The sequence below is a fragment of the Alosa alosa genome, chromosome 4, assembly GCF_017589495.1.
Source record: "Alosa alosa isolate M-15738 ecotype Scorff River chromosome 4, AALO_Geno_1.1, whole genome shotgun sequence".
Classification (NCBI taxonomy): domain Eukaryota; kingdom Metazoa; phylum Chordata; class Actinopteri; order Clupeiformes; family Clupeidae; genus Alosa; species Alosa alosa.
The window spans coordinates 2,013,672-2,037,505 of NC_063192.1; the positions used below are offsets into that span (position 1 = coordinate 2,013,672).

The 23,834-nt window shown below is 39.6% G+C and overlaps 1 protein-coding gene across 1 annotated transcript in view; it reads right to left on the reverse strand.

Annotated features, from left to right (window-relative positions):
* Window positions 1–6,765: 6,765 nt before the first annotated feature.
* The window catches only part of itpr3 (inositol 1,4,5-trisphosphate receptor, type 3), a 199,040-nt gene continuing 181,971 nt past the window's right edge, over window positions 6,766–23,834 (reverse strand). Inside the window, exons 51-57 of the mRNA XM_048240949.1 lie at window positions 22,765–22,929; window positions 22,473–22,662; window positions 21,494–21,618; window positions 18,671–18,836; window positions 18,312–18,472; window positions 10,228–10,389; window positions 6,766–7,650 (exon numbers count right to left, since the gene is read on the reverse strand). Of these exons, the coding sequence (XP_048096906.1) occupies window positions 7,534–7,650; window positions 10,228–10,389; window positions 18,312–18,472; window positions 18,671–18,836; window positions 21,494–21,618; window positions 22,473–22,662; window positions 22,765–22,929 (1,086 nt within the window). The 3' untranslated portion in view covers window positions 6,766–7,533. The remainder of the gene's footprint in view (window positions 7,651–10,227; window positions 10,390–18,311; window positions 18,473–18,670; window positions 18,837–21,493; window positions 21,619–22,472; window positions 22,663–22,764; window positions 22,930–23,834) is intronic.

Genomic DNA, 23,834 nt, shown 5'->3' on the forward strand with positions numbered 1-23,834 from the left:
CAGGGAATTCTCAGCAGTCTTTTTCATCGCTGTTTACATCCCACCACATGCTAACACCACACGGACGCTGGACAACCTGCATGAAATCATTGATCAGCATGAAACTGCATCCGGAGGCCGCAATCATCGTGGCCGGCGACTTTAATAAAGCCAACCTCAAGAAAGTTCTACCGAAATACCATCAACATGTGATTTTTCCAATTCGAGGTGATAACACCCTGGATCACACATACACTCCATACAGCCATGCCTACAAAGCACCCCCTGCCCAGCCTTCGGCAAATCGGATCACTCCTCAGTCTTGTTACTGCACGCCTATAGACAGAAACTGAAATGTGAGCGGCCTGCGATTCGCTAGTACAGCGCTGGACGGATCAATCAGGCGGTACAGCTGGGTAACATTATCTCCTCCACTCAGCACTGGTGCACCACAGGGATGTGTGTTAAGCCCCTGCTGTACTTTGTGTACACCCATGACTGTATGGCAACTCACACCTCAAACACCATCATTAAGTTTGCTGATGACCACCATAATCGGCTGTATCACGAGTAATGATGAGTCTGCTTACAGAGCAGAGGTGGCAACCCTGACATCCTGGTGCCAAGACAACAACCTGCTGCTCAACATCAGCAAAACCAAGGAGTTGATTGTGGACTACAGGAGACTGCAGGAAGAGCACACACCCATTTACATTGGAGGCACAGCAGTAGAGAGAGTCAGCTGCTTCAGATTCCTTGGAACTATTATCAGCGAGGATCTGAGCTGGTCACACCATATAGGTATGGTCACAAAGTCAGCGGCTCTTCTTTCTTTCTTCAGCGGCTGAGGAAGTTTGGTATGGATGGTGAAATATTGACCAACTTCTACCGCTGTACCATTAAGAGCATCCGGACTGGCAACATCACATCATGGTATGGTAACAGCATCGCCCATGACCGCAAAGCTCTGCAAAGGGTGGTCAGGTCAGTGCAGCGCATTACAAGGACTGAGTTACCAACTACTCAGGACCTTTACAGCCAGTGCTGTAGGAGAAAGACCAAGCGAATCCTCGCTTACCCCAGTCATCCCAGCCACAGTCTCCTACCATCTGGTAGAAGGTACAAGAGTATGCGGACCTGTACCAGCAGATACAGAGACAGTTTCTATCCACAAGCCACCAGGATGCTGAACTGTCATTCTCTTCCTCATAGCAAATCAACCTCAAACCTCAGAACCCCCACCCAAACACACAACATACAGTACCCCCTCCCCACACATACCATTTCATCATCCCCATTTCTTCATCCCCCACACACCCCCATTACCCCGCACCTACACACACACAATACACCTTTTTAATTACTACTTTTAATTTATTATTTTAAGTTGAGCTGGCTCTTGAGCATAAGAATTTCATTACTTATAATTAATTTTATGAGTACATGACAATAAAACTACTTGAACTTGAACATTCAGCCCATTAACCATAAAACGTTCACCACAACCTCTGCGAGTAAGTGTTCATCTGTGTACTGTTTCAGCTGCAGCAGGTAGACTTTTGAAGGTTCGCTCTGATATAGTCTTCATTGTCCGTGGTACATCGCACATGTAGAATGGGGAGTTTCCATCTTGAATGAGAGCACATTGGCTTGGAGAAGGAAGTTGTGCATTCTCAGCATCTGTATATCATCTGTATACTGTAGCATCTGTATCATCATATATGTAGCGAGCTAGCTGGCTACAACCTAGATCATGTACAAAGACGAATAGAAACCGAATGTATTGCTCACGAATATATGAGAATTTGAGTTGCAAATTGAGCTGATATTGCGGATCATATTGGCCTAAGTGAGGGTCCGGGGTTTCCTTCCCCGGGAACATTTAGAAATTCTTGCTGTTAAACACACCATTTTAACGCAGTTTGGGAGGGCCTTCTGTCTAACTCAGCTAGGTGACGTGAACATGATGCAAGGGGCAAAAGTTACGTGCATCATTACTCGTTGCCAGAGTCTCTCGCTGAGCAAATGCTTCCGCGAGAACTCTGGATTCCCAGGGTAAAAATGTGCTGAATTGTTCTCTAAACCTACCTTAGAATAATAAGGTTCTATCTGACATTTTTGTCAAAATGGAGTTATTTACATATTTTTATTCTTTGAAAGTTTCTTAAGTTCAGATGAGATGTTTCTTAAAGTTGTGTACATATTTGGACTTTATATCAAAAAGAACTTGTTCCATTTACCATGTAACTCTATGGAATTCTAAAACTTTAAAGCTCAATATCTCAGAACTACTCAAAACGCAGATAGAACCTTATTATTCTAAGGTAGTGCAATGTTGGACAGAACTCAAAATTGGCCTGTCCTCCATGCACAGTAGCAACAAAACTAAAGGTCAGCATTCAAATGCCATAGTGTCATAAAAGTGGCTCCTTTAAGACAATCCTTGTGAGTTCTGGAGCTATCCAGCTTGATCTACATGTAACTAGACTGTGCAGCCTGCCTACATCATGCGATTTTAATATAGATATCTAGGTTATATTTAACATTTATTTTCTATTTGGCCTGTTATGAAATCATGCATTGACCAATTTAAGGACAGTTTAGTTTTAGGAAACTTAAATACATGCATGCTTGGCATTTTATTAAAATAATTAATCATGCATATAGGCGTTCTTGTCTCTTGTTTTACTGTCTTTTAAGAGAGGCTGAGCTTCCCCTGTAGTCTTAGAGCAATCGCCTCTGCTGCACACCCATTACTCTGTTGGACTAATGTTGGACTACTGTTTGCACCTTCACCATGACACTCACTCCCTTGAGCACCTTACCAGTCCCGGCCCTGTCACTACAAGCGTCTTATGCTTGATCACCCTCAAGCACATTGGACTTTTTAAATTTAATTTATATAGTATATTTAGTATTTAGTTTTGTTAGTTTTCTTATCTTCTGTCTTTATTGTACAGTGGAGTTTAGTTATATGTTTATACTCAGTATGTTTACCATTTCTGCTGTAAGTGCATGTTGTGTGTGATGTCTGTATGCTACTGAGACCCTTGCATTTCCCCTTGGGGATCAATAAAGTATCTATCTATCTATCTATCTATACTCTCTGAAATATCTCACAAACTCTTCACACATGGCAAGCCATATATCAAAATAAACAACAGACCTTACTGGACATGATGGTATGCATCTGTACAATGCAGTGAAGTAATTACAGTGCATGAAAATGCACTGTACTGTTCTTCCTAATCCTAGGCTTCTTCTTCTTCTTCTTCTTCTTCTTCTAACGCAGTTAATGCAGCTTCAACCGTTTAACGTCATTCTAACTATATTAAACCTCATCTACCTAGCAACCAATATAGTTTGTTAAGTAGCCTAAGACTAAGGAACTATGTTGCCATGGGTGCCGGGCGCCTGAAACCCTACATCCACTCTCCACTGGAGGGGCAGGTAGTGGAAAAGGTTGAGTTGAGTACTTTAAGTACCTTGGTACTCAGATTGACCACCACCTACAGTATCCTTCACTCAGGATGTAGACAGAGTTTATAAAAAAGCACAACAATGCATCCCACCCCCTCCACAGATGTTTTGAGCTGGCAGGCAGAACCATCAGGCAGAAGATATACAGAGTGCCTCTGGCCAAAAAGTTACTATTAACAAAATCCTGAATACCCAAGGCAATACACACACATAATTAGGACAGTGCCTTCAATCAAAGAAAATGATCTAACATGGCAACATGTTGGACAATAAAGCTTTTTGAATCTTGAATCTTTATCCTCTAAATATTGTCCCATAATTATCTGAAAATAGGTGTGAAAGCTCAGCTAATATATTTCTACAACTTGCTTGTCTGCTATTTAGAATAATACGTATAAAGAATAGAAAATTAAGACCAACATTTATGGCAATTGTGAGGGCTGAATGGCACTCTCCAGTGATATTTACCCGTGGAGGAAAATCGGACGGACTGAAAAAAAAGTAGCCCAACAAAGGTAGAACTGTGAAAGAGATAATAACCAACATTTAAAGGTTGTATCAGCGATGGCGGGGTAACGTCACTTCTGTTGACGTTCAAACAAAACAGAGAGCTAGCTCGCTACTCCCTCCCCCTCCCTCCTGTGTAATTGAAACTCTCCTGAATGCGCATCTTGTCGGTTATTGGTTGGAACACTTTATTTTGCCTTTGAGTGGTTGGGAAAACTTGTTGGTAGCAATTGTTTTTGTGTGCAGATCTCAGAGCCTAGGCTGCCTACAGAGACACATTTTTTGACAGCCTGCTTATGGGGCGGGCAGCTAGTGGATCGTTAGGAAAGATTAGATGAATGTGATCATTTATGTTTGGGCCTGCAATCACTGATACAATCTTTAAATTTACTTCAAATAAATACATTGACCATTTTGCTATGCAGAAATGCAGTAATGAATGGATAAGACCACCTTTTTCATGAACATGACCTTAAAGGTAAACTACAGAATGCAGTATTGGCAATTTCCTTGCTGTTTTCTAGGTTTTTGCTTCTTTTTCGCTGGCTCTGTCATGACTAATGTCTGAGAGACTCCATCGCTACCTTTTTCTAGCCGGTGCCTGGTGTGTATGTGTATCTGAATGCAGTAAAGCAATTCGTTACACTCGTTATACTTCCTGACACTGTGGCCGTCGGCCCGCCAGCCCAAAGTTGCAAGGGTGGTTTTTCCCTTATACCTGCATAGTTTACCTTTAGTTTAGTTTAGTTTAGCATAGTTTACCTTTAAATTAAGTAAAAATGATCTTACGAGTCATTTTATAATAAAACAATACCAACTAGATTTTTGATCTTAATGTAATATTAATAATACTTGGCATTTGACACTAACACAAGCACAAGCAATTTTTGCAGTGTACTGCAAGGTACTCTGGAGTACCTTTAGGTGCTCGGTATGGAGTTCCGCAGATTGCCTGGTTTAAGATACCCTCATTCCTGAACAGTTTACAGCACAACATCCATAAGAAAGGGAATCAAAACAAAATTAATGATAGAAGTCAAATTATGCTTAGAATTTTTTTATTGGTCACTTGGGTCAAGGAAAAATTGTTGGGTGAACAGAAATGCTTCAGAATTGCCAAGAGTAGTTATCAAAAGCTAACAATCAACAAAGTTGAAAATGAAAATGTAGTGAGCTAAGTAGTGAGAAAATGTAGTGAGCTAAGCCACCAGTTACTCTATATTGAATAGGGGTGCACTGAATCCAAGGCTTTGGCTGAATCTTCATTTTTTTGATGGGGTTCAGATTCTGCTGAACCTTGTTTAATTAACCTAACCTAATCCTACGCTGTCACAAAAGTTCACATGATCAGTAATCCACAAGAGTTATGAGAGTTTAACTGCAGGAACCACAGGTGGGTAACCTTGTTCATTTCTCTCCAGGTTTGATGTCGACAAATAATAGTAGGCTAACATTAAGTTGACTGCATCTCTCAAGCCTATGTTGCTGTTGGGTTTAATGGGCTATGACCATTTACATCTGGAGATAGCTCCTTCTAGCTAACTATCCAACTCACGTCATGTCTGCTTGTCATTCGTGTAGTGCTCACCATAATCATAGAAATGATCAATACAAGAGACTTACCGTAAAACTTCAAATAATAGCCGAGTCCCAAATAGACGCCTGTCTCTTTTAAATGCCTGGTGTGACTACAGGTTTGGGTTAAAGGCCGGTCTCAAATAGAGGCCTGGTCTTTTTTTTAGTTTCGGGTTGTATTTAAACTTCTAAAACCCGTCAGATCGTCTGTTTAAGATTCGCAACGAGACGAAACCGTTGCAGAAAGGAGTTGCAGGGGTGTGAATTAGATATTGCACGTTGTTGCAAAGCATTCACCATGTCTAGTCAGAGTTGCAAGGTTTTAGAATGTTGCATCAAGTTGCTGGTTTATACAACGTTGCAGCTCATCTCGTCGCAAATCTTTGGTGTGAATTGGCTATGATTAGATAGCGTTATGGGGAAACTCTAGAGTTCCAAATGGTATAACTTTTTTCAATATGAACTATGCCTACATGTCCGACTTCGTCATCGTTCAATTCATCCCTTTTGTTTAAAATTTGCGGATAGGCTGATGGTAAGCTTGTTTTTATGCTAGCAACAAAACAAAAGGGTTCACAAACGTTATTCGGGGGAAGCCGTGGCCTACGTGGCGCTTCGGACTTGTAACCGGAGGGTTGCTGGTTCGAACCCCGACCAGTAGGAACGGCTGAAGTGCCCTTGAGCAAGGTACCCAACACCTCACTGCTCCCCGAGCGCTGCTGTTGTAGCAGGCAGCTCACTGCGCCGGGATTAGTGTGTGTTTCACCTCACTGTGTGTTCACAGTGTGCTGAGTGTGTTTCACTAATTCACGGATTGGGATAAATGCAGAGACCAAATTTCCCTCACGGGATCAAAAGAGTATAATACTTATACTTCTTTATTCTAAATGCGTAAAGAGAAAGAGAAAGAGAAAGAAGTAGGCTATGATTTGAAATGTAAGATGACTTGTCAAATTTGCCAAATAAAATACAGGAGAAACGATATGGTTCATGCTCTCTCATGCTGTTTCATTTGTGCCAAAAAGGAGGGAGAATGAAACATTATGCACATTCCATTTTTGCATAAATAATTCCTGAACAGTTTTGGTCAGGGCTGATAATGCAACTGTATTTGACAAAGGACCAATATAGGCTAGGTTGCTAGTGACAAAATATGAGCTTTCAGTGTGATACGATCTCTTTGTAAATTATGTTTGATTAAAACGTGTTTCATCTGGTCTGGCTATCCCCGCTATTTGGATCTTATCTCACTTAATGAACAACATCTCAACACTAAATGAATGATGATCCGTAATTGTCAACAGATAGTCTAGTCATATGGGTAGACATTCAGTGTGTTTGAAATAATTAATTCTATAATATTTTCCATCTTCCATCTACTACATGCATGTGCCCAGTCAAGTACATAGACGGTACACTGGTCTCACAAGTTTGAGAATCACATTACATCACAAATAAATTCTCTTAATAAGCAATTCCAATGGAAAGTTTCTGGTCTCGAAAATGTCTTTGTCTCACGAGAAATAGAAATACATTTATTTATAGAGCTATTATAGAGATCTCACCTGTTTCTCCTAAACTATAGCCCTCCTCTTGTCTCAGCCCAAGACCAATTTAATTTCAACTTAAGATCTCAAAATGCTTTGCTTTTCTTCTCAATCTTTTCTTATCTCAACTTTTTTCACATGTATCTTACGGGTCCATTAACAGAAACAGGCCTCATTTCAAATGTTGCTTTCCTATGCAATACTACACTTAACCTAAATATTTAACCTACAATGTAAGTTCTGAGTTAAGACAGTTAAGACACATTTAGACAGTTATATTCTTCACAGATTGTTGGCATCATGATTTTGATGAAAGAAAATGCACTTCAAGAATTATACATTTTGGGAAATTTAGAACAGCAAAAGTTGAAGATTATTATTATTGCTGATTATAATCCACAGTTTTTCCTGTTTTACTCAAACTAGTAAACTAGTAAGACAAATGTTATGCTTTATAGATGTGGTGGTTTCCTCCTGATGTGCTGGGTGGGGCAGTTGCACTTGCACCTGATTGTACGTCTACAAATCCCATTCGTTGTCTTCGCTTTCTCTGTTCAATCATCTGCAGATAGACAATTATTAAGGGATCAATTAATATCTGTAACAAAAAAAATTGGCAACACAGCCACTATAATCCAACATGCAAATATCAAACATCTCAACTTTGTTTATGGATCAGTTAAAAAAAACGTTTGCAAGCAGTCACCCTAAATGAGTCTTAAAGGTACAGTCTGCAATTTTGTTCACTCTCTCACACTCCTCTCTTTTTGATGTTGATAGGCTGACTGTGAGTGGCTTGGTCCAATAGCTCGGTATGCTTTTAGAAAATATATAGTTTAGGGTGTTTAATCTGTTTTCCCTGGAAATTATAGGCCAAAATGTATCCGCTTTTCACTAGATTCGCCAAAATAGAGGGAAATGTATTGTGAATGGCATGGAGGAAGATGGGACATGTCTTAACTGGTGTTATATCTCATCTACAAGATTTGTATGCTTTAAGAAAATATATAGTTTATGGTGTTTATTTTGTTTCCCTTAATAGTCCAGGCCAAAATGTATCAGCTATTCACTTGATTCGCCTATACAGAATAGAGGAGTATGTACCGTATTTTGCATGGTATGGAGGAAGATGGGACATAAGTGCTGATGCTATATTTCATGTACAGGGTATATTCTTTTAGAATATGTATAGTTTAGGCTGTTCTATACTATAACTGGTAAAACCATGACCCATGCATGCATTGTTAATTATCAATCTTAAACTATATTTATTAGTATAGCATGCACCTTCGAGCCAGATGTCACAACAATAGGCTACATGCACGAAAGGCTCATCAGGTAGCTCATTTGTTTCCGGTGGAGCGTTAACTGTGTTGTAACGGCATCTTCTGTTGTATTCTACTCCTTACATCTTCACTCTGATACTGAATATCTTGTTTGCACAATAATAACACACACATAAATCCTCCTTTATCGTAACCTGCTGATTCACTAGGTGCAACACCCAACCAGGTCTGTGTAGACACTAATTACATTAACAATAGCGGCAGGTTCAAACACACCTGGCTCCACCGGAAACAAACAAGTGCACCGAGAGCCTTTCGTGCATGTAGCCTATTGAGTCACCTCTTTGGAGACATCATGTATCATATCATGTCCATCTTCAACTCTGCTCTGACAGATGGTACAGATATTTGTCACAAAAGGTTGCACTCACAAATAAGCTCTTTCAATTGGGAAGGTGTGGAAAAGAATGGACTTATAGGGTGAAAATTAGAAGAATGAAAATCTCTCTCTCCTTTGAGTAGAATAGGTGACTGAAAAGGCAACATGGTTGGATATTTAAGGAACATAATGGAGTGATAATTCAGCAGATAGTATTTGATTTCATGATTTCTGAATAAGGTCAATCACCCACACCATCTTTTTAGTGATAAAAATTAGTAGAATGACTCTCCCTATGTTGTCAGTTCAGTTGCATAATGTACTTGAATCGCAGTTGTGGGAAAAATTGGTTATGGGATGCAGAAGTTGTGGGAAAAAAAGGTTAGGTTGAAAACTAGTAGAATGAAATTATGTCCATTATACTCCATATGCTTCGAGTAGACTGAATTGGCAGCATGGTCGGGAAGTTGTGGAAAAGGATGGACTGATTACAATTCAACAGATTCTAGTTAATTTCATGACCTCTTGTTACGCCAAAACCATCTTTTCAGGATGGCATTATTTAATGAAGAATGTACTTCCTTCATTCAAGATTGAAAATCCCATTTTGTCAGAAATTAGCTAGCAAGCTATCTATCTTGCGTACAAGAATATATTATTCGTAATATCTGATATAGCCCATGTTGCCTTCACAATTTTCCTGCATTCACTTACATTAACATACTGTGCTGTCTGATTACTGTTTTAGCCAAAATTATGCAAAGTAAAGGGGCATCATATGGGACCCTCTGATTGGACAGACGTATCAGTCAACCCCCCGGGGCAAGAGGTCAATTACTATCTACTATCTTGGAAAATGATGGACTGATACTTTAGTGTGTTATATCTGATTCAGTGACCTTTAAATCAGATTAAACACTAAAAACACTTTCCTAGGCTGATTAATGCTTCAGATATAGCCAAAATTAGCTTCTGGCGGCCATCTTGGACACCATCTTGAAAATGACCACTTTAACTGTGGTCAGATTTAGCTAGAGTTTTAATATGTTGTTAAGTACATCTAAAGGTATCATAATCAGTTGAAAAACCTTTTGTATCATTTTTTTTAGGTTAGGTGTTTTTTTTCATGTATTGATCCATCCACATGTCCCTTAAGTATGTTTGTATTACAAGACATATGAAAAAAACAGTACACATCATAGTTGAGTATTTCTGGTTTGAATTTACAGTGCATCAGTTGATGTTTCAAAATAACAAATCATAACATCCGATGTTCCAAAGATGGGAACCCAATCCTGACTGACTTGCGGAATGGATTTACCTAAATAATTTTGGAAAGCGAATGTATTACCATTCTGGTGTATCAACTTGCAGGGGACCTTATTTGAATTACTTGTTTGTATTGGAGCCATTGTGTAGTGTTGTGTAAATTGAAGGATTTCTTAGGTTTTCAGATAAAATATCTTGATATTACCTGCTCCTTCAGTTCAGTAAGCTGGCCAGTGAGCTGGCTAACCACCTTCATGGTAGCACTCAGACGATCCTGCAAATTCCTCATCTCATTCTGCTCTCCATCTCCCTCTGTCACTACCAGAGACATTGCCTGCATGCGTGGGAACCAGTCTAGATTTATTTCCTATCCAAGAAAACAATATATGGATTAAATAAATTCAACCAGTTGATCAGTTCAGTGGTATACCAGCCCTGCCCTGATAAGCTCTCTCTTTGATTTTGGAATGTGACCTGCGACTAATCATGCATATACCAATTCTGAGCAGTTGTACTTTTTTGTAAGTGTCCCTATGCAGTAATTATTTTAATATAACAATGTTTTACCAATATATGTCGATTTTGTTATAAGATAAAGTTATATAGTTAAATATCAATGTGACAACATACATTTGTATAGTTACCACATACTGTACATGTCCATCACAAACAACCATGCTTAAGAATCATCTTGCTTGTACAACTGAAAACTTCTGCAGAAACCTTATGTGTAGGGTTAAAAAAAGGCTCCTGAATAGAAACCTTTCTGATTATGAAAGATCATAGGAGACATCACCTTTGGGGTAAAGCCCACAATGGGTGTATCAATGCTGACCCTTTTCAACCAAGCCATTTAAAGAATAAGTAATGATGCGCTCATGTCACCAGAAATGTCTTGTCAGAAATGTGATGTCTTGTGTTCTGCTTCAGATTCCTTCAGATATTCAATGTCACATTTGGAATACATACACCACATTGCCTTATAAAAACATGTTATCTCTGAAATATGTTTAAAACTATGTACAGAAATGTCCCACGTGTGCATTGTGTATAAACCGCAGGACAGTGTTTTACACAAATAAAAAAAAAAAAACACGTATTAACCGCCCCTGTGTATTAACCACAGTTCCAAATAGCCCAATGAATCAGAATCAGATTGTGCTTGTACCAATAGAGCATGAAATCAGATTAGTGTGTTGCACTCCACACACCAGTCTGCAAACACATGCTATGTCAGTGACTAGAAAAGCCATTGGGTTGCAGAGCGATGTCATGGTATGTCCTGGACAGTGGCGAATGACAGGGAGGGTATTCCTCAAGCTAAATGGTCCTTCCTGGGTTGAACTGGTCCTCCTCTCTGTCCAACTCCCAAAATGTTGGTGGAGAACTACAGTACCTCCTCAAACTGTTTGCGAGTGTTCGCAAACATTTGTGGGAAACTGAAGGCAAACAAAAAAAAATTGCAACCATTTGTGAACGTTCGCCTATGTTTGCGAATTTGAACACACCACTGGCTTCTTCTACCATTTGTAAAACACACACTGGAACAGACTAGTGAGTGTGCAAAAACTGCAGGTGTGCGTCATAGAACAACATGCCTCCCACACAGGTGCTACTTGTTCAAAAATAATGCATGCACCACTGTCAGTCTCCCATGTCAATAAATTAAGCTATTCAATCCTTGATTTATTTCACTCAAAAATCAACTACAGAGCAATAACCATTTAGCAAAACTTTTGAAAAAAAAAAAAGCTTTAGGGATAATTGATATTAATTGCTCTGGGAACAGGTTTATCCAGTTCTTTGAGTTAAGTCAGCAAATGTTAGCTTTTCTAGCTACAGTATAGAAGGGCACAGTGAGATGAAAAGAGGAGAAGTTTATGATATTACTCACTTATATGGCCTTCTGGAATAGCCGGTGATGCAAACGCATCATTGCACAAATGGATTGGTTCAAAAGGTTCAGTGTTGATACAAGTCAAGTCAAGTCACTTTATTTATATATAGGCTATATAGGCTATATATACTCTTTTGATCCCGTGAGGGAAATTTAGTCTCTGTATTTATCCCAATCCGTGAATTAGTGAAACACACTCAGCACACAGTGAACACACAGTGAGGTGAAGCACACACTAATCCCGGTGCAGTGAGCTGCCTGCATCAACAGCGGCGCTCGGGGAGAAGTGAGGGTTAGGTGCCTTGCTCAAGGGCACTTCAGCCGTGCCTACTGGTCGGGGTTCGAACCGGCACCCCTCCGGTTACAAGTCCGAAGCGCTAACCAGTAGGCCTACTGCATACTTTACTCTGCTACATTTCTACAACACCATCGTTCCTTTTTACGATACATTTTATGATCAGTTTTTTTTTTCTCTCTGACAAACACGTTTGTTTTACCAGGGTTGCTACCAAAGATTCTGGAGCGCTACGTGCCCAGCTTCTAAATCTTTGAAACATAAGCTTCTAGTCTAGACCAGGCAAAGCGTGAGCTTGTAGCCATCTGCATTCGCTAGACTATATTCACCAGACCCGTGGCTACACTGGACATGCAACTGTGTTCTGTGCCTTTCTCTGTCTGTTATCTGCAGCGTTAGGGCCTCCTCTCCGATGAGATTATTCGCGGATCAGCGAAGTTACAGGCTATGCCAATGCTTCTGTCACATGTCTGATCATTTGCGGCACAAATGAATGGTAGACTATTATAGAACCGCTGGTCAAAAAAACCGTAACATTTTCCAGATTAGGAAATATTTCTTAATTGTGTGTGATCAAATAAAGAGGCATAGCCTACAATTGGGGGGTAGTAATGTGAGCGCTCATTTAATGTCTATGTGCTTCTGCGCAAGTTAAACTGAACCTAATCATAAAGACACCTTTCTCAGCAACTTTTCTGTTCAATTAGCAGAATTGGCATTACGATCCACCCGACGTTTCCCTTGTCTACCCCGTTAAACTTCAGGCTCTCGTGTTTTGCTGAATGATATTTTACTCAGATCACCCTAGATAACCAGAATTACAGTCTCTAGAATTGTAGGTCAGAATGTAAACTGGGCCACAGATGGTAAGCACAATTGCATTAGCTTAAAACTATCTAGTCCAGTATAACCTAAAACTAGCTTAATTAAAATGCCACAGCCCATACTGATTTTTCTTTTAGAATATAGATATTAAGAGAATAAATCATTATGCAAATACTTTTACTTTTAATACTTAAAGTACATTTAAAAGCAGGTACTTTTTAATTTTACTTAAGTAGGGTTGTCATTGTGGTACTTTTACTTTTACTAAAGTAAATATTTCTCTGTGTATTTGTACTTTTACTTAAGTACTGAGTTTCAGTACTTCCTCCACCACTGGATAAATGCAGAGACCAAATTTCCCTCACAGGATCAAAAGAGTATATATACTTACTTACTTACTTATACTGCTCACTTGTTTAATAAAATTCAGAGAACTATCAACTAGGACACCAAGATTTTTAACTACAGTGTGCAGATTTGCAGATTTGCAGACAGGGTCCTAGTGTTCTGATCGAGTTGTTAACAATGCTGGGGGAGCTAAATAAAATCTAAATAAAAATGTCAGTTTTACTATCATTGAGTTGGAGAAAATAGCTTGCCATCCAGGATTTGATATCATCTAAGCAGTTTAACAAGTGAGTGATTGAGCAAGGACTACCTGGTGTTAATGGCATGTAAAGCATGTTGCAACGTTGGAAGTCAGTACTGCTGCACTAAGATCAGGCCAAACTAAAATGGCACAGGACCCAGAGTCAACACAAAGCAGGATGTCATTAAGAACCTTCAACAGGGCGGATTCAGTACTGTGCAGAGCTCTAAAAACTAGACTGAAATTTCTCAAAGGTATTAAAAGTGTTCAAATAAGAGGTGAGCTGAGAAGACAACTTTTTCAAGGATCTTGGAGATAAAAGGTAACTTGGAGATGGGTCTGTAGTTCTTAAGGTCACTCGGGTCTAAATTGGGTTTCTTTAAGAGAGGTTGGACAGTAGCATGCTTAAAAATGGGAGGGACGACACCACTTTTATTATATAATATTTATATTAGCTATTAATTATGGCCAGAATAAGGGGGCAGAGTACCATAAAAACTTCCTTAAAAAGACGTGAAGGGATAACATCTGAAGGACAAAGGGAGGGCTTCATGTGTGAAACTATTTCAAATAGTTGGGTAGATGACACTGGTGAGAAATAGAGTAGATTGCTGACTGGAAGAATAAATTCAGATGAGACAGGGTTAACTTGTGGCATATTGGCTCTTAGGATGTCGATTTTATCAGTAAAAAAATGTAAAAACTCCTCACAGGTGAATTAAGTGGAAGCAGAGGTAAAAGTGGCTGACGGATTCAAAACAGAGTTTATAGTTTTGAACAGCACTTTGGGTCTTAGGATGTCGATTTTATCAGTAAAAAAAATGTAAAAACTCCTCACAGTGATTGGCTGTTTAGATTGATTGTTTATCAGAGTGGCGTAGTAGTCAGCCTTGGCCTCTTTACCTAAAAGTTGGTATTGTTTTAAAACATCTTGTAGAATTTCAAAAGACACCCGGAGTTTGTCCTTTTTCCATTTCCTCTCCGCCTGTCTGCAGGCATGACAGAGAGTGCGGGTGGACTCGGTTAGCCAGGAAGCCGAGCAGAGGGCCTTATGTTTTTTTTAGTGCTGTCAAACGAATAAAATTTTTAATCACGATTAATCGCTGAATTCCTATAGTTAATCACAATTAATCACATATTTTATGATATGATTAAAATTCTATTATTTTGCATTTCTGAACTTTCCAGGAGTCCATATTAACAATAAAGCAATTATTGTTTATCTTGATTGGGATTCAAATGAAAGCAAAGCAAGTTACTTTATTAACTGAACTTTAAGACATAGGTCTATTTGATTATTTCAAATCAAATTTCAAAAGATGTGCAGCAGACCTGAGGCAAAACAATATATTCTTCAGAAATATAGCTGATATAAACTGAAATAAATGCTACTGCAGAAGTGCATGCACAAAATGTAGGCCTACACACATTATAAAGGGCATAACAAACAGAAAATATTATATTCATACTATATTCATTATCTTTGAGTTCAGTTGAAAATAAGGAAGTTTTCAACATGAGTGCATTGCCATTTTATAGGCCTACAGTCTATGGTGCACTGTCACTTGTCACCCACATCAGCGCCGAAGTTTTTAACAGGCAAACACTGGATGAACAATGGATTTTATGGAGCAGCGACCAAATATAACTGAATTTACACGGCTGCAAAGTGTGATGCTGGTGTGCGGAGTTGTATTGAAAAGAATGGAATCTAATGTAAATGAATGTCGAAAGCAGAGTGCATCGCAAATAGTAGCAGCCAAAGAGGAATGTTGATAACAGAACAAGTGATGGTGAAAAAATCTTTGGCGGCACACAACTAATGCGTCAGCCTAGGCTACTACTCTTTGGCCAGCTCGTTAGCCCAACCAAGTGTGTGCAGCATGCCTTTACGTAGCCTACTAACGGTGCATCATCATAAAAGATACATTTGATCTGCATCACGCCCCATTTTAGCGGAAAACATGTTAACATTATATCATTGAAAGACAGCTAGTAATCACACGTTGACGTTACATCTAGTTATTAATTCACAGGACATTCAATCATTTTACTAACACGGCAGTTATGAAGAATTGTGTTTATGTAACTTACTCATGTCGAAACGATGTACATTACCAACCTTATTCGTTTGTAATACCCCATGTAGGCTATTATACAAATTTAGCATGTACACTTATCATAATATCCCATGCAAAACGGTTAGCTTGCTAGCTAGCCAATTATCTCACCTAGTTGTAGGAAATAGGCTACGTTCATATTACAAGTGATAGAATGAATGTGTGACTTATGTTTAGTTGATGTTATGACATGTAAAGTTAAGCTTGCTGAACTTAATTAGTCAGCCACGGGCAGTTTGACTGTGCCTATCGATACATTTGTGACACTCCTAGTAAACTGGAGAGAGCAAAACATAGGAACATGGTCACATTAATCCCATAAACACACAGATAACTCTTACACCAACCTTATTTTGTGCCTTTTATTCATGTTTGTTTCTATAAGTTTACTATAAGCACGTTTCACTCTCCACTTTGATGCAGCATAGATTTCCATTATATCAGTCATCTTCCCCCTAAAAGGGGGCGTGTATGCAGCACATACAACGTTCTGTTCCATTCCATTCGTCAGTGCGTATTGTTTAGTTCCGGTCTGGCTAGATCGGTGTGGTGTTGTAGTTGTTCTAACGTTACTAGTTGTTGCAACAGCATGTGAAAAAACTACAAAGTTTGTTACACCAAAATGAACGTTAATCTCGCGATAAAAAAATTGACGCCGTTAAAATAGGTTTACATTAACGCCGTTAATAACGCGTTTAACTGACAGCACTAGTTTTTTACTTTTAGAGGGGCTACATTGTCAGAGCAAGCGGAGTTGAAAATAGAGACCAGTTCAAGAGTGTCAGGGCACGAGGATAGGGCTAGAGAGATATGGGGTAGGTGGGTATGAGTGAAAGAGTCTGAGAAAAGGGCAGCTATGGCTGAGTTTATAGAACGGGAGAGGGAGGGGGAAGGACGGGATTAGACCAAGTGGAATCAAACTCAATCAGAAAGTGATCAGAGATAGTAGTGTCAGTAGTTGTGCAGTTGAAAACAGGGAAACCGAAAGATAAAACCAGATCTAGTGCGTGCCCTTTCTGATGAGTTGGGCCTAGAACTGATTGATTTAAATTAAAAGACTCCACAAGACTAAAAAACTCAAAGACCATAGGCTTAGTTGGACAGCAAATGTGAATGTTAAAATCCCATGAAATCAATAACAAAAGATCATAAAATTCCTGAATATAAATACTACTAGTTTTGGGAAGTCTGTACACCAGAGCACATAGGACAGGAGTAGACACATTTATCATCAGAAGCTGAACCTCAAAGGAGGAGTAGGCATTGGTGGGTAAACATCTCGAAACTTATGAAACTTACTCGGAACTTATGGAGTAGAAATGAGGAGGACAGATATCACCAAGTGACGACAAGTCACCAGTGCTAAGCCAAGTCTCAGTCACAAACAAAAAGTCCAGGTGGTGGGATGTAATAATGTCATTTAAAATTAAGCTTTTGTTAGCTATTGATCTAGCATTTAATAGAGCAACTTTGACTGGGGCTTGCTGTGTCGCTGACAACGACGAGGAGGAGTTCTTTTGGAATGTTAAAAGACGGAGGTCTTTGACTCCGCCGTCGGAGCGTGAGGGTTTTAGAGTGAGACGAGTTGACCGATGGACCGGGATGATCGAAGCCAGAGATCGTAGATTCCGGGGGTCAGAGCCTCTGGGCCTGCATCACCTAGCTGATGGTAACGTCGACAGGACTGTCGGGATAGCGCCATCTGAAACATCCTGAGGGAGGAAACTGCAACGATGACGGCCTCTGTGCGAATAGCGCGGGGGGGGGGGGTGTTGTCGAACGATGCGAAAGCCGACGCACAGTTTGTAAACTCCTGAGGGCAGACGCAGGGACGACGAGTTCAACTGTAACAAGTCAGCTACAGAGTAGATGGATTTGCAAGTGGCTTGCCTAGCCATGAGAGAGTCATAAAAATAAACAATCCACAATGTCGACGATACGACGAGTAAGCTGATATCAACATTAGATGGATGGACCGCATCCTAACTCCCCATAAAACACGGATAACAAGCTGAGCTCACGGCCAAGTTGCATTAAACCTCAGCAGAGTGGGCTCGAGTTAGGCCGGTGAAGGTGCTTGAACCCGCGCTCAGAAAAGGGTAGCAGGTCCGACGCAAGCAGGTGAGTCTATTTGGTTATAATGGACAAACAAATCCAGCGATAGAGTAAGTAGCAGATACACAAACCAAAACGTCAAGGACAGCACCCAGGACAAGTCCAAACAAGTCCAAACAATCCAAAACAAACACAACAGTTTTGTGTGGTGAGCAGCAGTAGACATTCACGCCAGTGTACACTCGCTTCATGCATGTGCAGTAGGATGAAGGAGAGAGGGATGGCTCGGTGTACCATCTGAAGGCAGTATCCCAAAGGTGATAGAGAGCGACTATGTTGTGTGAAATATTGCATGTAGTATAGGGAAATCATTTGGCTTAAATGCTCACATGTAACAAAGAAGCTTTGTTTTACTAACTCCTCAGTATACAACCTCTGAATATACACTACCTAAGACTGCTGTGTGTTATGTACCATATATGGCTTTAAATGCCACATGTTGCATTACCTTGATCATACGGGCCACATAGCTCTCTGGACCAGTGTAATCCGTCTTGGCTTTCTCACGTAAAAGCACAATGAAATACAGGTAATTCCAGATATTGTGCTCCGACTTGATGTGCTCCTCAAAAGACACAGTCTTATTATCAAACTTATCTCTCTCAAGACCTATGGAAAAAAGATTAAAACAAAAAAACACACACCTATAAAAGCAGAAAGTTGTAGAAATCCTTTCAAAATTCAGGGGTTCTGAATACACAGAGGAAATAAACACCAAAGAAACTTATTCCAGCAAAGAATTTACTCTCTTTTCAATTAAACCAGTGGGGGTAGAAAAAACATGATATGTTGCTGTTTATCGTATACCACAGATGAAGCAAGTATTCTTCAGGGTTTCCTCTTTGTTCTGTTTCTCACTGCGAAGGTCAGCAAAAGTGTCAATGATGACTCCAAAGATTAAGTTCAGAACAATAATGATGACAATGAAGTAGAAGAGCAGGTCATATACTACCCGCGCTGGAAATAAGGCCTCCTACAAGTAGACAAAGAAATACAGTAGGGGTGAAATGATCAACTATTTATGTGATATATTAAATTATGCAATGTTTTTTTTCCTTAAAAAGTGCTCTTTCTAATACACATTAGTCCCTTTCGCACCAGAGAGATTTTTGCAGGTCCTAGAACTTGTGTTCTCATGTTCGGACCGGACCAATTTGGGGATTATTAAGTACCTCTGACTGCAGTTCCTATAACTCTTTCAGCTCCGACCTCAGTGCAGGGTCTTTTTTTACCGCATAGGAACCCTTAGTGACCTAGGTCTACGTGATTGGTCTAACTCATAAGCCAAACCCACTGTCAAACTTGCATTCACAGCCACACCGTTTTTAAAATCCGCGCTGCCTGCGTAAGCAAAACATACGGAAATATACTACTGTCAGAGACTTTATTAACGAGACTGGACGGCATGCAGAAAGCACTCTGCTCCAGCCCGGACCCAAATGGATGGTGAACAGCCTTGTGCAGTGGCATAACGTCTGCTACGCAAACGATACATAACTTTCTGTTCTAATACGCCTGAATGTGGGCCTATAGTAGGGACTACACACAAATACAACTCGCTAATATTAGAGCTAGTTAAACTTATCGATCGTTTCAATTTCATTTGCCCTGTCCTTGATCTCTGTTAATTAATCTCTATCATGTAAGGGGCTGGGACATGGAAAAGCAATTTAAGAAATATGTGAGGTAGGAAATCGAGTTTTGCCATGTTAACCTATGGAGACTGATGGGCTGTGGGTCGTAAGGGGCACTTATTTGGATGTGCAGTGGCACATGTACAGTATTGTATTGGTTCCTATACTGTATATCTAAATGCTTTTATTCTTTTTTCTTTGATATCTGTATACTTCACTCCAGGCATGTAGGGGCAAGGCCACTTGGCCTTCAGTTGGTCATATTTGGCTGGGGGCACAAAGATCACACTATAAAGTACAGTATTTGGGGACGTGAGAGACTACTATAATGATTGGCTAAAAAAGTAATGCCTTTTAAAAACAGAGGACAAAACATTTTCCATTCATTTGTATCATTATGTCTTATGGCCAACACATTATAAGGAGAGACACACTACAACATTACTTCAAATCAATAGACACTAATAATTAATATAATTAATTTTCTAAAGCTGATAGTTCCGGTCCTTGATTGTGATTGGCTGAATCACGTTCGATGCCATTGTAAAATCCAGCATAAACATACACTTTGACCGCATTTCGTTCTATAATACTGCACTACCATAACTTGATAGGCACTCTGCCTAACAATGCCCCTTAGCTGTTGTAGAATCAGTGTAACCTACGGCCTCTCGGGGCTTATTGCTTAAATATATGACGTCAGCAAGGCACTTTGTTAAATAATTGGAAAAATTGCAATGCCCTCGTCAAGAGGACTGAAGTTTTCTGTATATTGCAGTATTTTTGTCAAAGACTAACAAGATAAGCTATTGAAGCAACAAAAACATAGGTGATAAAATGAAGCTAAATGAACCTAGGCAGTTCTACCTGACAAATTTGGTCAAAACAAAGTCATGAATTAACCAGTAGGCTACACCACATATGGGCTAATGTTATGCTTTCTATGGATAGTTCGCAGTCTCAATCTCTTGGTAAATGAATCATCTCCCCATAGGCCTATGTATAGCAAACTAATTTGATTTCAACTCTAGGCTCTAGGCAAGGATATCACGTCATAACACTCAAGCTATGCCAGGGTAGTGTTCAATGAATTCCCCACAGCTAACATTAGGCTTTTATTTTCCAAAACTTTCCAAATCTACATTTCTTTCCTTATCTTCTGGCTGCTGAATGACTTTTCTTGCCGTGCGCTGTCACTTTCTCTTTCACTCTTGCTGTCTCCAGAACCATCTAATGTGAATATTATTTTGATAGGCATAGGTTTAAAATCGCTGCATCAGTCGGATACTAAGCAGACTATGGAAAGAAGGGGGAACCAGTCATGCAGGGCACCAAGGCCATAGTGGCCTGGGAACTTCCTATTTTTAAAGGGGCAACTAAGGCTGTGGCCACCGTGAAATTCCAACCCTGCTTCACTCTATTGTTTTTATGTTTGTTTTCCTTGAAACCTAATATTTTTGTCAATGTTGTATTTTGCCTTTGTACTTTGCAACATGTTTTTAGTGTGATGATGATCATGATGAGGATGCTTTCCTCATCAGCTAGCTAGCTGTGGTTATTAATTGGTCTTGCTTTGGGACCCACAATTTCCCATGTTCATTAAGTCACAAGCCATATTTTTTTACTGATCAGTGGGATAATGGAATTCACAGCATTTGGATAGTGGTGGCACCAAAGTGTAGCATTTCCACCTCAAAAGTACATGAGGTTCTGCTACCCAGATGCCCAATGTCCCTTATTTACAGTAGTTGTGTGCACATCCCACCTTTCTTTTGGCCAGGTGCCTGAAGAAGACCCAGACAGGTTAGGAGCTAAACTGTGTGGACATCCTTACTTATTTTGTGCCATGAAAGAATGTGCTCATTCAACTTAAAAGATAATTGTATATGTTCCAACCATCAACTTGTACATTATTTGTAAGTCACCACTTGACAAGAAAGATTTTACCAATATTAACTAAAGGATTTAACTGACTAAACACAATTTGAATACATACTTCTTTAGATGGTCTGCGTAACACATCTCCCACCCCACCTCCATTCCTGAGCCCATGGTTTAGCACAGTCACAATGCACATGAGCAGTGTGTCACAGGCAGGCTCTGTGTTGTCCTCGTCCTCATCTACCGTCACATTCACAAATACACACACACACATGCACACAGGAATATGCAGTACTTACTTTGAGAATTATAGTATAGAATCAGTAAAAGTATGAATATATATAAGTATATATACTTTTTTTTATCCCGTGAGGGAAATTTGGTCTCTGCATTTAACCCAATCGGTGAATTAGTGAAACACACTCAGCACACAGTGAACACAGGTGAAGCACACACTAATCCCGGCGCAGTGAGCTGCCTGCTTCAACGGCGGCACTCGGGGAGCAGTGAGGGGTTAGGTACCTTGCTCAAGGGCACTTCAGCAGATTAATCAGACTTAAGCAGATTATGAGATCTAATGTGTTGTTGAAAGAGATTATAGATTCTTATAGAGTCTTATAGATTGAAGCTCCTGCCAGAGATGGGGATTCAAGTCTGATACTGATGACTTGCGCTAGCCTAGCACCTGCGAACTCTGCAACTAGAAGGATTGGATGAAACATGTTTAAAACGGTCTCCACTGATAAATCACACTTGCTAACTTGGAAATGAGGTCCTAAATCCAAAATCCTGAACCACCCCTTTAAGACTTGTATCATGCATGCAGTGTTTGCTACCTAGCCTAACATGCGTGTGAAAATGAAAACCAAAATGTTCCACAGTGCCAAACTATGTGACTTAAGACCTGCCGTTGTAACATTTAATCAGTAGCAGTAATCCCAATTATAGATTACAATTGAGTGTTGAGCATTTCATGAAATAAAGTAATTACAAAAAAGCCATTTTAATTTCAATGATAACAATTTATTCAAGTTGGTCTTACTTACTTCAAATAAATTCTATTAAATTAGTTATGTGATAATGAGACACATTACCTGTATCCATGCTTGGCAAACGGTCAACTTCCATAATGAAATCATTTTTCAAGCACAGAAAGCCCACAATGGAGAAGAGGTAGACCAAGATGAGGGCCAAAAGTGCAGTCAGCAGGATAGAGCGCCCATTCCGTGTAACACTCTTAATGACATTAAACAAGGTCTCCTCACGGTATATAAGGTCAAACAGCTGTAGAGAGAGAATGACAGTAGTGCAAGCATAGCATAATACATCTGTTCACTGAGTTTGTGTCAGAATTGAATGTCTGAATACATATTAAATTAATAATACCAGGATACTGTAGAACAGCTCGTGCACACATAGTCCCAGGGTGCTGGTCAGCACATAAGCCAGGTGATAAAGGAACTCAACATCCATCAGCATTGCACGGTATCCCATAATAAAGGTGCCATTGTTGCCAACAAAGCTAACAACAAAGACAATCTTGTTGATAAGCTGTAAAAGAAAAATGTACGTACACAAATGTACAATGTACATTACAAAATGTAAGTCATCACATCATGTAAAGGTTTCACAATTGCAAATAATAAATAATATTATTTTTATAATGACATTTGGCATCCAATGTGGGATTCAATGTGTCTTCCAGATTGTATAAATACTGTCAGTTAAACGCGTTATTAACAGCGTTAACGTAAACCTATTTTACCGGCGTCAATTTTTTTATCGCGATATTAACGTTCTTTTTGGTGTAACAAACTTTGTCGTTTTTTCACAAGCTGTTGCAACAACTAGTAACGTTAAAACAACTACAACACCACACTGGATCTAGCTAGACCGTGCTGCATGTACACGCCCCCTTTTAGGGGAAAGGGAGCTGTTTGGATAATGGAAACCTATGCTGCATAGAAGTGGGGAGCAAAAAGGGGTTATACTTAATAAATCTGTGAATAAAAGGCACAAAATAAGGTTGGTGTAAGAGTTATCTGTGTGTTTATGGGATTAATGAGACCATTATGTTCCTATTTTTTGCTCTTTCCAGTTTAGCCTACTAACAGGAGTATCACGAATGTAGGCACAGTCAAACTGCCCATGGCTGACTATAATTAAGTTCGGCAAGCTTAACTTTAAGCTTAACATCAACTAAACATAAGTCACACATTCATTCTATCACTTGTAATATGAACGTAGCCTTTTTCCTACAACTAGGTGAGATAATTGGCCATGCCTGTTATACTGAAGTTCCACAGTTAGCTAGCTAGCAAGCTAACCGTTTTACATGGGATATGGTAAGTGTAGCTAGTACGTGCTGAATGGGTTGTAATGTAGCCTACATTGTTTCGACATGAGTAAGTTACATACACATAATTCTTTATAACTGCCGTGTTAGTAAAATTATT